The 18,109-nt window shown below is 42.5% G+C and overlaps 1 protein-coding gene across 1 annotated transcript in view; it reads left to right on the top strand.

The window, feature by feature from the left end:
- The window catches only part of CWH43 (cell wall biogenesis 43 C-terminal homolog), a 72,047-nt gene extending 59,947 nt beyond the window's left edge, over positions 1-12,100 (top strand). The window contains 1 exon segment of the mRNA XM_049708909.1: positions 10,505-12,100. Coding sequence (XP_049564866.1) covers positions 10,505-10,745 — 241 coding nt within the window. The 3' untranslated portion in view covers positions 10,746-12,100.
- Positions 12,101-18,109: the final 6,009 nt, after the last annotated feature.

Genomic DNA, 18,109 nt, shown 5'->3' with positions numbered 1-18,109 from the left:
TGTGACTGTGTCTTGATGAGGAAGGCTGGAGAGGAGGACTCATCTGAGTCCCTTAGCTGTCTTCTCTATGCTCTTGGGTAGTTAGACTTTGTATATGGTGGCTCAGGGCTCCCAAGTGAGTATTCCAGGAGTTAGAATTCCAGGAGTTAGAATATGGAAGCTTCCAGAAGACTAAGACATAGGCTCAGATGGAACAGTCAGAATATGGAAGCTTCCAGAAGACTAAGACATAGGCTCAGATGGAACAGTCACTTCTGCCATATCCTATCCATCAAAGTAGTTGCTCAATTCAAGGACAGGGGACCAGGTCCCCACCTCTCAATAGGACAGGTATCGAAACGTATGTGACCATCTTTAATCTGCCACAGCTAGATTTCAGGAGGTGTTCTTTGCATTTTCTAGATGAGGAAACTAATACTCAGGCTAATTGAGTTGACTTGCCCAGAAGGGCATATCTAGTAGGTGGGAAAGGTGGGACACTGCCCAGGACTGCTGATTCCGAGGCCAGTATACCTATATTGCTGGAGACCTTGCTGGGCTCAAATAAATATCTTCTGAAGAACATAATATGCAACAGTGCTTCTTCTCCTCCTCCTCCCCTCCTCCTCCCCTCCCCCTCCCCTCCCCCTCCCCTCCCCCCCTCCCCTCCCCCTCCCCCCCTCTCTCTTCTTCTGGCTTCTTAGCTTTTAAAATTTATTGGGGGAATTCAGGGCATTTGAGGGCTCAGACAAGCCCTTAAGTGTCTGTGTTTCTGATGGTACCTGTGCCCAGTGGCTCTTTTTTCCCATTTGACCTGTTTTCTTCCCGAGGCAGGAATGAGGCAAGGGCCAAGAGGGAAAAGGTGGAAGTTTTTCTGTAAGAAATGGGGGTCGGGATAATTCTATTTAGTAGCGCCAGATGCTGCCCTTAGCATTGGCTGCTGGTTCCATTACCTTGAGTTCTCAGCAAGCAAGGGGCTTCACTCATGCAAGAAGCACCATTTATCTGAGATTAATGTGGGTGGGAAATTAGGAAACAAATAGCTGGGGGACAACGAAATAAGTATGAGCTATTTCATTGACCATTAAGAATCAGTCCCCTGGGGCTTCCCTGGTGGTGCAGTGGTTGAGAGTCCGCCTGCCAATGCAGGGGACACGGGTTCGTGCCCCGGTTCGGGAAGATCCCACATGCCGCAGAGCGGCTGGGCCCGTGAGCCATGGCCGCTGAGCCTGCGCGTCCGGAGCCTGTGCTCCGCAACGGGAGAGGCCACAACAGTGAGAGGCCCGCGTACCGCAAAAAAAAAAAAAAAAAAAATCAGCCCTCTGGAATCTGGCTTTAAATCGAGACATTGCTTAACAAAAGCCAGAGCATGCTTCACAGCAGTTTTCCTGTACAGTATAAATGGCTTTTTTGAAAAGCACCGCCCAGTACATGACATTTGCTCTATTGCTCAGATTTGGTCACAGGAAATCCTGGGGTTCTCTCTGGTAGAAGGCACTTTGTCTTTACTAATAAGCTATGCTTTCACTTTGCTTTATCTTAAAATGTCAAAAGATGCTTCTTTTCCTCTCTCAGTGAAGCAATGGCTATACTAGCCCTCTCCTTTTTTTTTTATTATAGCAGAGCCTATTGTTATATTATCCAATATTATTTTATATTATTAATTAGGTAATATTTTATTTATAATTATAGCCTATTGCTATGGCTACTATAGCCGACTGCTATAGTATCCTTTAGATTTAAATTTGTGCACCAAGTCTTTGCAAATACCTCCTCTCTCCTCTTCCAAAGTGCTGGAATTTATTTTATTTACTGAAAAGAAACCTGCCCTATTTTTTACCAGACAGCAAAAGCACTAAAGAAATCTACAAAAGCACTTTAGAAATCTACATCAGATGTAAGCAGGGAAAAATTCCCTTCCAAGTACACCTGAATGTAACCCTGCTGAACAGCGTATTGCATACCCGCAGCCCAGGACTTCAAAGTAACAGCAAAATTAAAGTTCAATCAAAGCATCCTTCACTCGGAACATTTTTGCTTTGTGGATATCAAGTACCACATGTACTTGCAGTGGCTAGAATTTCCATAAAAGGAACAACAGGAGAGCTAGATTGCATTACCTAAAAGCAATGGTGGCTGTTATCACAAAGGAAAAAAAAAATTAAAGCAGAGGAAAGATGATAGGAGTAGAGTTAGCTGAAAATGAAAGGCAAAGTGCTTGAGCACTACCTGGGAATATTAGTGGGACCATGAGCTGTGCCCATCTGATGTGTGCCTTTATTATATCCTTTATCCACAATGTCTGAGGCTTGGGAAATTTCTGTGATTTATGAAGTACCACCAAGCTTGCCTCTCTGGCAAGGAAAGCCACTGTGGCTCAGATTAGTGCCGTGGTTTGCAAAATGGGATCTTTTGCTCCTGGGGTGCAGGAAAAATATTAATTAGAATTACTATTTTATTCCATAGTATTCTAGTGTTTTAAATCTTGATTTGGGGGATATGTTTATAGCAATGCTATTGAAAGTGAGGTCCAGCACAGGCAGCATCGCTGTCACCTGGAAGCCTGTCAGAAATACAAATCCTTGGGTCCCATCTCAAACCTACTGAATCTCTGCTGCTCTGGGGTTGGGACGCCATGGGCTGTGCTTGAAAAAGCTCTCTAGGTGGTTCTGATAACCAGGAGACTTTGAAGAGCAAACTGGTTTTTAGTGTATATGTTTATAAATAAATACACATGGGAGATGCACTCAGACGTTTTTACCGATGGGATGCTCAAATAAAAATGCTGGAAGATGATGCAGTGATGGAAACCTGCTGACTCAAGAACATACTCTTCCCTTTTTTTTCTATTTTGCTAATTAACCCTGGGATCGGGGGGAGGTATCATTTAGCCTCTTATTGTACTTTCTAGGTGAATTTAAACAGGTTACTTAATCACTCTGGAAAATGAGATGTTTTATCTCACAGGACTGTTGAGGAGAGTTAAGTAAGCTCGTGTATACCAGAAGCATGTAGTGAACCTTGAGCACAAAATAGATGCTTGGTTCCTCTTTTCCCATATAGATGTGGATGCCACAGCATCAGCAGTGTAAGTTCTTCTTCCTGCTCTGGTAGATCTATTAGTCCCCAAACACATCAGCATATGTATGGAAGCCAAAAAAAAAAATCTCTTACGGTCTACAGACTATAAGCTTGTATATTACACTTTGTGACACCGTGCCAATACAGACAGATGGAGAGGGCAGTAAATGAGTTTATTCAACAGAGTTACCCTTTCCGAGAGTTGTATGTAATTTTCCATTGACATTCCAAGCTGCAAAGAATAGCAGTGTCAGTGATGCTACAGACCGTAGCAGTTCAACATCATGCTGTTGTGAGGAGCAGCTAGTAAAACCCATTACTGATTATCCTCTAGAGCAAGTAGCCTCTGACTCAAGCTGTGCATGCTTCAGCCTGGCAGCCAGACACAGCTGGGTTAGTTTGTGGGAGATGATGAAAAGTATTAGCCAAAGGTTTTCTCTGCAAGACCCGGGAAATGTGCCGAACCTTTTGTGTTCATAAGAATCACCTGGAGAGCTTGTGCAACTGGCACATTTCTGGGCCTCATCCCCAGAGATTTTTATTCTATCGGTTTGAGGCAGGCCTAAGAATCTGTATTGTTAACAAGCTTCCCACGTGATTCTATTGCAAGGGGTCCACGCACAGTAGATTTTATATGCCCTGAATCGCAGAGGTTTTAGAGCTGATTAGCACTTTAGAGCTCATTTGGTGTAATATTTCTTAACCTTTTTCCCTTCAGGAAAGCCAAGATGATTGCCATTAAGATAAATGCATGACACTTTCTCATTAATATATTCACATTTGACAAAACCACAAAGGTTGGGAAAGACTAAAACATGCCACAACTATTAGCAGCAGTAATTCACAGCAGACCGAGGCATTGATAAGACTGTGTGTTACTCAATTCCCTACTGTGGAATTTAACAGTACCTCTCAAGAAAACTTATCAAAATATGAGGGAGAGAGAAAAAGTGTTAATGCAGAGATGATCTTGAATCTACTCCCGTTTTAGAAATAAGTCATTAGTAATTTTGAGTACTTTATCAGTAACAGATTTCCTGGTGATACAGATCACAGTGGAGACACGCCCTTGTGGCAGGGTCTGCTAGTTGTCTCCTGATACTTCTTTTCCTCTGTGCTCTGTAAGAACCTCCACATTTTAGCCGGGCACATGGACATTGAGGAAAAAATGGCTACATTTCCCAACCTCTCTTGCAGCTATGAATAATCATGGGCCTAAGTTTCTGGCAATAGGATATAAGAGGAATTAGTGTGTGAGACTTCCAGGCAGTGTCCTTAAAGGGAGGGCATGCCTCTTCTCCTTTCTGTGGCTGGAATGGGAGGTGAAAGTTAAAGCAGCCGTCTTGGACTGTGATGAGGAAAGTATGTGTTGAAGGTGGCAGAGGAAAGAACCAACTAGAGGGGAAGAAATAATCAAAGAAATAATAGAAAGAAAAATGTCCAAGGCTGAGAAAAGGTGGAATCTTCTGACTGAACATATCCTCCAAATCCTGAACAGGATGAAGGAGGTGAAATCAATATCAAGAGACACACGGGCACCATTTCAGAAACCACAGCCCTTGTGGCCGCAGGATCCAGAGAGGTTTCAAATGGCTTAAGACCGTGGGATTGTGAGTTGTTGCTTCAGCACCTTGAATCTTGAAATAACTGCCCCTATACTGTTGCCAAGGTATAGAGCAGCCCTCAGTGGGCCCCAGGAGAAGTCCCTGTCAGCACCAGGCTCTGGCTACAGCCCCACCCACCAAGGTGGTGACCCCCAACATGCCAGGAGAAGCCTTGTCCTGTGCCCACTTGAGGTCCAGCCCTCCCATCAAAGCCACTGGCACATTCAATCTGCAAAGGGACGTTCCTACACAAGGACATGCCTTTAAGACTGGGAGAGGTAACTGTTTTGCCTAATTCATAGAGACAAACACAGAAAGTCAAACCAAATGAGAAGACAGAGGAATACGTTCCAAATGAAAGAACAAGATGAAACCACAGGAAAAAACCCTAATGAAATGGAAAATGAGTAATTTACCTGATAAAGAGTTCAAAGCAACAGTCATAAAAATGCTCAACAAACTCCAGAGACGAATGGAGGAACACAGTGATAACTTCAACAAAGAATTACAAAATAGAAAAAAGAACCAATCAGAGCTGAAGAATACAATAACTGAAATGAAAAACGCACTAGAGGGAATCAACAGCAGACTAGGTGATATAGAAGAATGCATAACACAGAATAGTGGAAATCACCCAATCAGAAGAGAAAAAAGAATTTAAAAAAACAAGGATAGTTTAAGGGACCTCTAGGACAACACCAAGCATACTAACATCACATTATAGGGGTCCCAGAAGGAGAAGAAAGAAAGAGGGTGGCAGAAAATGTATCTGATTAAATAATGGCTAAAAAATTCCCAAACCTGTGGAAAGAAGCAGATATTCAGGTCCAGAAAGCACAGAGAGTCCCAAACAAATTGAGGACAAAGAGGTCCACATCAGGACATATCATAATTAAAATGGCACAAGTTAAAGAGAAAACTTTAAGAAAGCAAGAGAAAAGCAAAGAGTCACATACAAGGGAACTCCCATAAGATTTTTTCAGCAGAAACTTTTGTAGGCCAGAAGGGAGTAGCATGATATATTTAAAGTACTGAAAGGAAAAAATCTACAACCAAGGATACTCTACCCAACAAGGTTATCATTCAGAACTGAAGGAGAGATAAAGAGTTTCCTAGCCCAGCAAACAAGAAAACAGTCCATCACTGCTAAACTGACCTTATAAGAAATGTTAAAGGGCCATCTTTAAGTGAAAAAGGAAAGGCCATAACAAGAAATAAGAAAATATATGAAGGAAAAAAAAAATCTCACTGGTAAAGGCAAGTTTATAGTAAAGGCAGTGGATCAACAACTTAAAAAGCTACTATCAAGGTTAAAAGTTGTAAAATCAACTATAGTTACGATAAATAGTTAAGAGAGACACAAAAAGATGTAAAATATGACATCAAAAATGTAAAATGGGGTGGGGGGAGATGAAAAATATAGAGCTTTTAGAATGTCTTAAACAACTATCATCCTAAAACAAATTTATCTATCTACCTACCTATCCATCTATCTCATGGTAACAATAAACCAAAAACCTACAATAGATACACAAAAAGCAAAAGAGGAACCTAAACATAACACTAAAGAAAATCATCAAACTACAAGGGAAGAGACCAAAAGAAGAAAAGAACAGAAAAGAACCACAAAAACAAACAGAAAGCAAGTAACAAAATGGCATTAAGTATGTACCTATCAGTAATCACTTTAAATGAAAATGTACTGAACGCCCCAATCAAAAGACAGAGTGGCTGAATGGATTAAAAAAACAAGACTCATCTATACATGGCCTACAAGAGACTCACTTCAGAGTGAAAGACACAGAGAGATTGAAAGTGAAGGGATGGAAAGATATTCCACGCAAACAGAAACTAAAAGAAAGCCGAGCTAGCAATACTCACATCAGATAAAATTGATTTTAAAACAAAGTCTATAACAAAAGACAAAGAAGGGCACTGCAATAATGATAAAGGGGTCAATCCAAGAAGAGGGTGTAACACTCATAAACATATACACACCTAACACAGAAGCACCTAAATATCTAAAGAAAATATTAACAGGCATGAAGGGAGAAACTGACAGTAATACAATAATAGTAGGGGACTTTAATACCCCACTTACATCAATGGATAGATCATCCAGACAGAAAATCAATAAAGAAACACTGGCCTTAAATGACACATTAGATCAGATGGACTTAATACCTACAGAACTTTCCATCCCCAAAGAGTAGAATACACATTCTTTACAAATGCACATGAAATATTCTCCAGGATAGATCACATGCTAGGCCACAAAACAAACCTCAATAAATTTTAAAAAAAGAAAAAAATGTCAGAAACATTATACACTTAGATTCTAGGAATAGCATCACATACAACAGAATGCAAAATAACAGTAAGGTAGGTAAACAGTCATTCATAGATCTAAATAACTTTTATATCTGTACCTGCTGTTGAAGTCCCACAGAAAGTGCACCAGGGAAACTTACTGCTTATACAAGCTGAGTCTACTGCAATTGCAGAGCAAGGAAAACAACCTTTTCTGGAGTCTCGGTAGGGTGTCCAAAGGGGGACGTTAGGGAAGGGTACTTGTAGAGTTTGGAGGGCTGGAATTAGTCATAGGGTGGCTTAGGTCAGGGATTGACAAAATTTGTAAATCTGGCAAGTTGCTAGAACTGTCCGTGGTCTTTGGAACACATAAATCCATGTGGAGTTATTGTTACTGTGGTCTTATATTGGGATATACGGGTCCAAATGAGCAGGTGTTAAAATAATTTGAATTTAGATAGTTTATGTTACACACGATATTCTGGCATAGTTAATCTATTTTGCAAATCACAACGCAGGTTGTTTTTTGTTTTTATGCAAACTGTGGTTTCCATTTCTTTTCTCACTGTAGTATGTCGCATAGTGCCCTCGTGGGCACTCAGTAAACGTTTGTTTGAATGAATTAGTAAATTAATTATTAAAGGTAAATCGAGAACAAAACTAATGGTCCAAGTATCTACACACAAAAGCATCTGGCAGTGGTGCTTAATAAAAATGCAGATTCCTGGGGTCACCCCCCAGATAGTGTGATTAAGTAGGTCTGGATTTGGGGCTAGGTGATTCTGATGCAAATGGTCCACAGATTTCACTTTTGAGAAACACTAACATAGTGGCATGGTGATAAATAAAGTGAGCTTGAGATGTTAACATGTGGAAGGAAATAAGACCGTATAGGTATCTTTGAGACTTGGTTAAACAGGATTGATAATTGAACTAAAGAAATCAAGAGTTATGTCCCCTTCAAAATAAGCCAGCTGATAGAAAAGGAAGCACAATGAACTGTATAAGTACATACCTACCTAAAAATCTGTGCATTTTTTTAAGGAATAACAATCCTTTGATTTATTTACTACACATTTTTGTTACCAAGAGCTAACCTCTTTCAACTCCTTTTTATTTTTTCTTTTTTTTTTTTTAACATCTTTATTGGAGTCTAATTGCTTTACAATGGTGTGTTAGTTTCTGCTTTATAACAAAGTGAATCAGCTATGCATATACGTATATCCCCATATCTCTTCCCTCTTGCATCTCCCTTCTTCCCACCAAAATCTATGGATTTTTATGTGATACACAGTGGTGAACACTTAGTTGAGAATTAAAGAAAACAGAAATAGAAGCGATATTGTCATGGTAGAGCATGTCAGATTACAGTGTCTTGACAGAGTTGAGTTACTAGGTTATTTCTTATTGATAATAAAATGCCTAAATTAGAATGCTTTATTATGCTTTTCATTGAGGTGAAATTAACATAACATTAAATTAAACATTTTAGAGTGAACGATTCAGTGGCATTCAGTTCATTCACAGTGTTGTGCAACCACCGCCTCTCTCTAGTTCTGAAACATTTTCATCACCCAACAGTAAAACCATGTATCCGTTAAGCAGTTATTCCCCAATCCCTCCACCCACCCCCGCCCCACCCCTCCCCAGCTCCTGGCAAATGCAGATCTACTCTGTCTCTCTAGATTTACCTATTCTGGGTGTTTTGCATAAATGGAATCACGCAATATGTGGCCTTTTTGTGTCTGGCTTCTTTCACTTAGCATAATGTGTCCAAGATTCAACCATGTGGTAGCAGGTATCAGTACTTCATTCCTTTTAATGGCTAAGAATATTCCACTGTATGCATATACCCCAGTTTGTTTATTCATTCATCTGTCCATGGACATCTGGGTTGTTGTTTCCACCTTTTTGCTACCGTGAATAGTGCTGCTGTTTGTGTACAAGTATACCTGCTTATTTTAGGTATATGCATAGGAGTGGAATTGTTGGTTCACGTGATAATTCTATGTTTAGACTTTTGAGGAACTGCCAAACTATTTCCTGCCATGGCTGAACCATTTTACACCTCCACCAGAAAAAGGTGAGGGTTCCAATTTCCCCACATCATCACCCACAGTTTTTATTTATTTATTTTTTGCCACAGCCATCCTAGTGGATCTAAAGTGATATATCATGGTGGCTTTGATTTGCATTTCCCTAATGACTAATGATGTGGAGCATCTCTTCATGCACTTGTTGGTCATTTGTATATCTTATTTGGAAAAACATCTATTCAAATTCTTTGCCCATTTTAAAATTTGGTTGATTGCCTTTTTGTTGTTGAGTTATAAGAGTTTTTAAAAATATACTCTGGATACCAAGCTCTTATCAGATGTGTGATTCAAAAATCTCTCTCCATTCTGTAGGCTGTATTGTTTTTTAAAAAGATTAGTTGAATTGACTAACAGTTATCTTTATACTAACATAAGTTTCACTCCCTTGTGTTCTGATGTGCTTTCTTGAGTGGAAGACCTAGTTAGGACCATGTGAATACATATAAATCTGTGGTATATATTGCCTCGCTCCTAATCTTAATAAGTTTGTGGGAACAAGTTGCTCATGGGAACATATTTTTCAGGAGTATCATGGCAAAAAAAAAAAAAAAAGATTGAAAATTGCTTTTTTAGACCAAGGGTCCAGATTCGAGAATAGGATGATGTATTCCTGATTCCTGCATACCAAAAACTGGTTCAGAGGTGTGAAACAAAAGCACGAGGGACACCAACTAACGTGACATATATGAAGTCTCCTCAGCCACACCAACCTTGCCGGTCCTCAACCCTTGGATCTTGAGACAGAGTGACGAAAAAGCAAGATAATTCCATGATTCTTATTCCCAACGTTGGCTCATTCAGCAACCTCCATAGAACAGAGTGCAGCTCAAGCCATTAGAATTTGACTTATTAAAAGGGGACATGAGTCTCACAAAGCCTCAAATACCAGCTTTTTATTTAAAAAAAAAACATAACTAATAGCAGCAGCAGCGTGAGATGTAGCATGAAGCTGAAATTGTTCAGATCCTGGAGTTGGAAGGGAAGGATATGCACCAAGGAGTGATTGCCCTTAATTTAGGGATAATACAAAGACCAAGTGGGAAAGCAGACTGTTCCCGGCTGATAAAACCATGGAGGATTTCAAGTTTCCCGACACCTCTAGACAGGGCCCTAGCAAATATTAAGCACAGAGTGAAAACCATCTTTAACATTCGGCTATAGACTTTCAGATCTGGACTGTGCTTCATCTTAAAGGTGGCCCACTGGCATGTAGCACGCAGAGACAGAATAAAAGCCGTTGATTCTTCCTTGTGAAATCAATCCCGCTGGCTACCTACAGCCAAATTCTAGACAAATCAGAGCCATCTAGTAACGTAAGTATAAACTGGAGACTGTGTATGCTCAGGGCCAGCAGAAACCATGGAGGAACTTGGTGGGTGATGCGAAAAGTACAGAAATCTACTCTGCCCTCTAATACTTCGCCGCTTCTTCCAGTCCCAGTGGACACAACGATCACCAGCAGATGAAATGTTTACTGAGGTTTTGTTACATGCTGGAGACAGCGCTAGATCATCAAAGACAAAGCTCCTGTTCTGAAGGTAAGGCGGCCATACAGAGCAGAGGTTTCTCACACAGGAGGGTGGGGCCTGGCAGAGTGGGGAGGCCCACTGGACTTGGGAGGAAGGAGAGCTGGATCAGCTTAGCTCTGAGCCAGGACTCTCCTGGTTGCAAGTGATAGAAACCTAATTTGAATTACAAAGAGGGAATGTATTGTCATGAAACCAATCCCCTGGAAGGGAGGGGATCTGCCAGGCTTCAGAAGCAATTGGGACTAGATAGCCATCAAGACAAGGTCACTGCACTGGCTATGTCTGGAGAGCTCTTCCCTCCCACTTAGTTTATCAGCTACTCATTATTCTTGTGTCCAGTCACTTCCTCAGGAAAGCCTCCCCTCCCCTGACTCAGCTCCCTGACTGAATCTCACCCAGAGACCTGGCTGGTCTCTTCAAGCCTTTGGGGCAAATTAGAAAAAGGTGACCCTTTTGCATGGACAGCGTCAGGGTGTGAAGAATAGGGTCCCCCTTCCTCTGGGCACATACAGCTTCACACCCGGCCTCATGGCTTGGTGAGAAGACTCTAGATGGGATTTCAGCCCACTTGTCCCCTTGGCTGTGCTGCTTTGCGCAGTGTACGCACTGGCTTATCAGCTGTGGACCCTGCAGTTCTCCGCTAGCCTGAATGGCTCTTGGAGACCCTAGTCTTTCTGTTGAGCCTCTCCTCAGAGCCTGTGCCCGTCTCAGTGAGGGACCACACAGTGGCAGGCGAGAGACTGAATTTGCATTGTCAAAGAGAGAGATGTTGGAAAACCAAAGAAATAAAGTGATGTGGTGCTCACAAAAAAACCCTGTAGTCTATTGTATATTCTCAGAAGACTACCTTTTCTCACTACTTGTCAAAATAGGAGTTTTACTTTGTTTGCATGTTTATTTAAGGAATGTCTCCCCTGCACACTTGTAAGCCCCACAAGGACAGCAGTTGGGCCTGTTTTTGCCCAACATGTTATTCCTAGGGCCCAGAAGTGTCTTGCACATGGAAAGCCCTTACTGTTTCATGAATAAATGAATGAGCAAACAAATGAGTGTGTGTTTATTCCTCTGAGACTGGCTTTTTTAATGAGGGGGGAGCCATGGCTGAGGGCAGCTTATAAGCCCACAGACAGAGAAGGCTGCTTCTTTTTAATTCTGATTTTTAAAATTCCAGGGAAGGATGCTAAGTGGCCCATTTGAGATCGTATGTCCACTGGGAGTGGTAGGCACCCTGACTGGCAATTCCTATCAAAGTTCTTTTTGGTGAATGGTAGGGTGAGCAGTACCCCAAAAGAAGAGGAGACTCTTCCTGGCGAAAGAGGGGAAGGCTGGGCAGAAACCACTCTGATGGCCCCCATACTGCCATTGACTTGCCGTGGGCTGGTCACTTCTGTCTTTGTTTCCTCACCTGTGAAACGAGGGAATGAGCTGGGCTCATCTCTGAGATCATCTGGCCCAATGTTCTCTTCCTTTTGTTCTGCTTCTGGTTTTGGTTCTGTCTCCTCCTGCCAGATTCTGTTCTAGTGCTGCGTGTGTCAAGTGGAAAAAAACATGACTGTGGGCAGCCTCAGTCAAGGAAGGCTTAATGGAGGTGAGCTTTACGCTGAGTGGGAAGGGCAGGGGAGTTGTATATGGAGAGACAGGGAGGAGGGGAGGTTTTTCAGGGTGAGAGGCTGGCTGGGAGAAGTCTGTTAGGGACTGGTGTTGAGCCATTTGTTTGCTAGAAGTCTTTTTTTTTTTTAAGAGTAAATATCTTTGTAAGGGGTACCATGTTATCTCAACTATATTTTCTCCTGAATTAGCTTATCCAAGAACAGCAAGCCGGTCATCCACAAGGATCTGAGGGAATGAGACATTGAACAGGTAAGTTTTTTTTTTTTGGCGGTACGCGGGCCTCTCCCTGTTGTGGCCTCCAGCTATTGTGGCCTCTCGCGTTGCGGAGCACAGGCTCCGGACGCGCAGGCTCAGCGGCCATGGCCCATGGGCCCACGGGCCCAGCTGCTCCGCGGCATGTGGGATCTTCCCAGACCGGGGCACGAACCCGTGTCCCCTGCATCGGCAGGCGGACTCTCAATCACTGCGCCACCAGGGAAGCCCCGAACAGGTAAGTTTTGATCATCAAAATAGGTCCTGAGTACAAGCATTTCTCACGTGTATGAATTAGGCTGATCACCGTGGGGTCGATGTATACAGTTGACCCTTGAACAACATGGTTTGAACTACACGGGTCCATTTTTATGTGGTTTTCAATAGATATACAAAAATATACATGTAGAATATTGTGTGCAAGACTTGTATTGAAGTGGACAGCCTATCCTTACACAGGCACAAAGTGAGTGATAGTATAAAATTCATAATGTGTTAGTTTTCTTACTGTTTTATAACTCTGCTCTCAAAGAATTACATTATTGTACAGTATGCTTCTCTCTCTCATAATTGGAGACACTATGTATCAGCCTATCATCACAGGTAAGTGGTTTTTAAAAAACATGTAACAATGTTTCCAGCACTGTGTTATGAATATGACACCATATGCCATAAAAATTTTACAATGATTCATTCATTAGTGCATAGGCTAGGCTACTGGGAAGCCATCGTATCAATTACACTAGGCTACCATAAAGCAATCATAATGCTGCTTCTTCATTAGCCATGCATGAATCATTATACCTGTAAATATATACAAACTTCTTTTTCACATTATCTCTTCATTTTTGATGCCTAGTGTTAGTAATACACATAACATCTACAGTGTTTTGTATTATATGACAATATTGATGTAGGTGCTGACAGACGACTCGTAAACAGATGGTGTAAACTTATAGTATAGATAAATACAGTACTGTAAATGTATTTTCTTGTCCTTATGATTTTCTAAATAACATTTTCCTTTCTCTAGCTTACTTTATTGTAAGAATACAGTATATGTTACATATAATATGCAATATATGTTAGCCAACTGTTTATCAGTAAGGCTTCCAGTCAACAGTAGGCTATTAGCAACTAAGTTTTGGGGGAGTCAAAAGTTATATGCAAATTTTTGGTGCCCCCAACCGATCCCACCCCCAGTAGTTCAAAGGATAACTGTGCTTTGTACGTGTGCTGGTTGGGGGTGGAGGATAGCTTTGCTCCAATAGTGGGAGAGGGGACTCAGGGGGGCAGGAAGGAAAGAAGTGTCCCCCTTTCATGAAGCTTAAAATGCATGAGGCTCTTACATACACAACTAGCCCTAAACCCTTCCCATGATCATTAAGTACAATAACCTCTCGGTGCCTGTCTGTTCCCCTTCTAGTTTTTCAAGCAACCCCTCTGGTTTTCCTTAAGGATACTGTTTAAGCTCACTTCAATCTTTGTCAATCTTGTTCCTATTGGGGAACAGCGAGGTTTGCCTTCACTCCCTAAGAATGGGCCTTGTCCTGAAAGTGGGAGCAGTCTGTCCAAGAGGGCCATCCACCAGGCACCACAATGGAAGCTCTGGGAACGTGGGAGCGGGGCTGCAAGAGGGAGAGAAGGCTTCCAAGGGGATATGGCAAGAGGGGGGACAAGTGGCACAGTTTGGAGCTGGGTTCAGTGGCAATCCTATAACAACACTCTGCTACTTTGGGCCCTGCTCTCACACAGCCCAACACATAGTCCTGTTGCCGTACCCTTGGATCTGTTTCACAAGTAAGAGAATAAAATTCCATACCCTGGAACTGGGGAAACTGTGTTTCATGTTACCACTAATGATGGACAGAGAGAACACAGGACATTGCCTGGACCCCTAGAACTATGCAAGATGTGACTGCCTACTGGTACCAGAAAAATCGGTCCAGCTTCCACATTAGAGGCCCTGGAGTGTGTGTCAGGGGAGGGGAATGGGTGGGTAAGCAGCCCTCTGTAAAACGCTCTACAAAGATGCAATACAGCAGTGACTGAAAATACAGATCCGAAGCCAGTCTGCGAGGGTTTAAGTCTCCTGGTCCTGCCTCTCACTAGCCGTAAGACTTTGGGCAAGTTACTTTCCCTACTTGTGCCTCTGTGCCCTCATCTGTAAAATGAGTTTAACACAAGTGTCTACCTTGTGGCACTGTTGGGAGGGTTAAATGAGTTCATACAGGTGCTAGAACAGTACCTGGTGCCAAGTGAGTGGTACGTAAGTGTTTGCCAATATTTATAGTCCCCCCAAAATTGTCTGTGGGTTTGAAATGTTTCCCAAAGCTGAAGTTATAAACTTTGAATGGAGGTTTAGAACAGACTAAGGTTGTGGTGATGGAGCTTGGAAGCCAGAAAAAGTGATTGTGAGGATGGAGGGATGGAGAATAAAATGGAAGCCGTTGCAAGGGCTCGAGGCTGGACTTTCAGGGTAAACCCACCAGACCGTGCGGGGCGGGGGCGGGGGGAGGCAGGGTGGCTGGGAGGCCTAGAGCTCAGCAGGGGCTGATGAGGGCCTGGGGTCCGGGAGGAGGGGAAGAAACAATTAAAGGAGAGACAAGGCACTGGACGATTGTGGGCAGGGTAGGGCCCAGGGTCTGGGTGTGGCTGGCTGCAGAAAGCAGTTTTGACTGCAACCAGTTTGGAACTGGAGGTGAGCAAAATCTGGAAAGAAAGGAAGTTTATTTTTGGCATCTCCTCTCCAGAGAACACGGCTCGTCTTTTGCTCTATGTCTGATACCTCCACACTGCCTTGAAAATGCTGCCCTCCAGAGCCAAGCCTCCCCCGTCCCCACCTGAAACTGCTCCCCTCCCCCTCCACTGCCCTCACAAACCTCCCATTATTTGAGCGCAGGCTCCCAAGTCAGCCTGCCTCGAGGAAAGCTAAGAGTGGAACTCGTCTCTCACTAACAAAATTACTGATAGCCACGGACTAGTCCCTAAGGTGCCTTGATTTTAAAAAGTTTAAACTCGTAAACTAAAACGAATTTCTAATCTAGGAATTCGTAATTTAGGGGGTGATAGGGTGGGCGTTGCTAGGTTTCTGGCCTTTGACAGACAAGTCATCATTTTCAATGATTCTTAAAGGGAGTCTGTGATTCCCCAAATGTTAAAGGCATTTGCTTTGACCTATTTTGGCTGAGGCAGAGGAATAAAGTAAAACGCAAGCATTCAGCTTAGTGGGAAGAAAACAGTTTTCAATTCTGTAAGTTAGTGGTGTGTGTGTGTGTTGTGTGTGCGCGCACGTGTGTCTCCAAATGCTTTTCTGTTTCTGTTTTGGAACCATAGATGTTTTCCTTAAATGCTTGGATTCACTGCTTTCCTCCCACCAACGTGGCTCCGGGGGTAGCTTCAACTGGGGTTCAGGCGCGACTGTTGGGAGGTATGGGGTAGCTGAGGCAGGTGTAACTAGGTTGCAGGGCCTGGAATCGGCTTAGTCACGGGTTTTCGACATCCTACATCATCTTCCTTTCTAAAACAGGAAGTTCATACTTCCACAGCATGCTGTCATCACCAAGGAAGTGGGCATGTATTTCCCCAGCGCGCGTGCCCCTCTTCCCTCCCCCATTTCCTATTGCTGTCTGCCGCTCCACCCACTCTCCCAGAATGCTTCCCTTTGCCATAATGAGATGCTCGGCAGCCACGATGTCTGGAGATGGATGGGGCCTCCTGTACTGCCCTGAGAGGGATGTTAAAGATACTGTATTCATGGAAGCAGGCTAGAAAAGGCGAGGAGAAATGAAGAGCCTCATTTCAACAACACACAGGAGCCGATGCTGGAGTAAAATGGTTTTTCCTTCTGTCTATGCCCTGCTAGCTGGGGTAACTGAAGCAATGCTGTACTTATGAAAGTCACTCTAAAGGTCATGGATTGTTTAGATTCTATTGGAAAATTTTACCTTCTGAGATTGAATTTAATGTGACATCATTAGGACTTGATTAGCTCAATGCGGTTAAGGTGGAAACACCCAATTCAGAGAACATGTGGTAATGAATGAATACATTTTAATTCAAATATTCTGTTAAATCCCTAGACAGGTGTGATTTCCATGAAATAAAAGGCCCTGGATAAAAAAGAGAGGTGTCGGTTTAGGCATCTTATAGTTGTGCTGGAGAAAAGATTAGTTTAAAAAAAAAAAAAAAGGCTTATTAATGCTACCCTAATAGTCATGTGTCAAGAAATCTTGAAGGTTAGAAATAGTTTCAAAAATAAATGAAATTTTCTCTACATCTAGGAGAGGCAAAAAAAAAAAATTCATTGCTAAATGAAATTGAAATTTAAACGCTGATGTCAAATCTCAGTGTAACTGAAAAATTCTTAGCTTTTCTGAGAGATCCCTAAGATGGCTGCTTCATACAGGAAGAAACTAGGATCTTCTAGTATTTAAGCATACAGACTCATTTTTACCTGAAATAGTCCCAAGCATAAAAATTAGCCTACTGCATCTCACAAGATTGCATTAGGTTCACACAGAAATATGTGATGCCATCACATAATTGGTGCTCAAGCAGTCATTCCTGCTCCCCTCCTACTTTTATAAATGCTTTTATATATTTTATCTTATTTATCCCTTGAAGGTATTACTCCCATTTTTTTATAGATGAAGGAACTGAGGCCCAGACAAGTTTAATGCCGGTTCTAGGGTTTAAGTGTAGGTGAGGCTTGAGTCTTAATTCAGGCTGGCCCAGTATAGCAGATTTAAAATCTTTTATACCAGTAACTGTGGCTTTCAGGGAAATGTAATACATCAAAGTACAAGGAAGAGAAATTATTCATTATGGGAACACAATATGTGTCTATTCAGGTAGAATCCCCTGTAATTTATTACGATCTGTTTACTCGTTTGGGATACCATCTTTTTATAGTCGCAGGAATTTCCTATATCCATTTGAACTTCCAGTATCAATTTTCATTAAGCAACTTTTTAAAGAGGTTGAATGGCGGGCATTGATATTGGGTATTCATTTTTTTTTTTAATGTATAAAGTCTCACATGTCGGGTCCAAACTAGACTAATTTCACACTGGTGGCATGTCCTAGTGAAGGACGCTCTTGTATGCTAATTCAGTGTTCACCGTAAACTCTAGAAGGGAGGAAAGAAGCCCAGCTAACAGAACATAGTGACTGCGGAGTCAGGGACTAGCTCAGAGGAAAAGACAGATTTGGGATGACAAGCTGACTGCGAGGGGGAAGAGTATATTCCAGAATGTGCTGAGTCCCAGAGAGTGTCACACAGACCACAGCAGCTATCATTTATTTTATTTTTTATTTTTTTGCGGTGTATGGGCCTCTCACTGTTGGGGCCTCTCCCGTTGCGGAGCACAGGCTCCGGACGCTCAGGCTCAGCGGCCATGGCTCACGGGCCCAGCCGCTCCGCGGCATGTGGGATCTTCCCGGACCGGGCAGGAACCCGCGTCCCCTGCATCGGCAGGCGGACTCTCAACCACTGCGCCACCAGGGAAGCCCAGCTATCATTTATTGAGCATTACTATGTGCCAGGCACTTTTAAGAGCTTTACTTGTATTTACTCATTCATTTAATCCTCACAACATTCCTACGAAGTAGGTCCTACTATTTTCACTATTTTGTTGATGAGGAA

This window comes from Orcinus orca, chromosome 4 (assembly GCF_937001465.1).
Source record: "Orcinus orca chromosome 4, mOrcOrc1.1, whole genome shotgun sequence".
NCBI classification, from domain to species: Eukaryota; Metazoa; Chordata; class Mammalia; order Artiodactyla; family Delphinidae; genus Orcinus; species Orcinus orca.
This window is presented reverse-complemented; position numbering and strand designations above follow the sequence as displayed.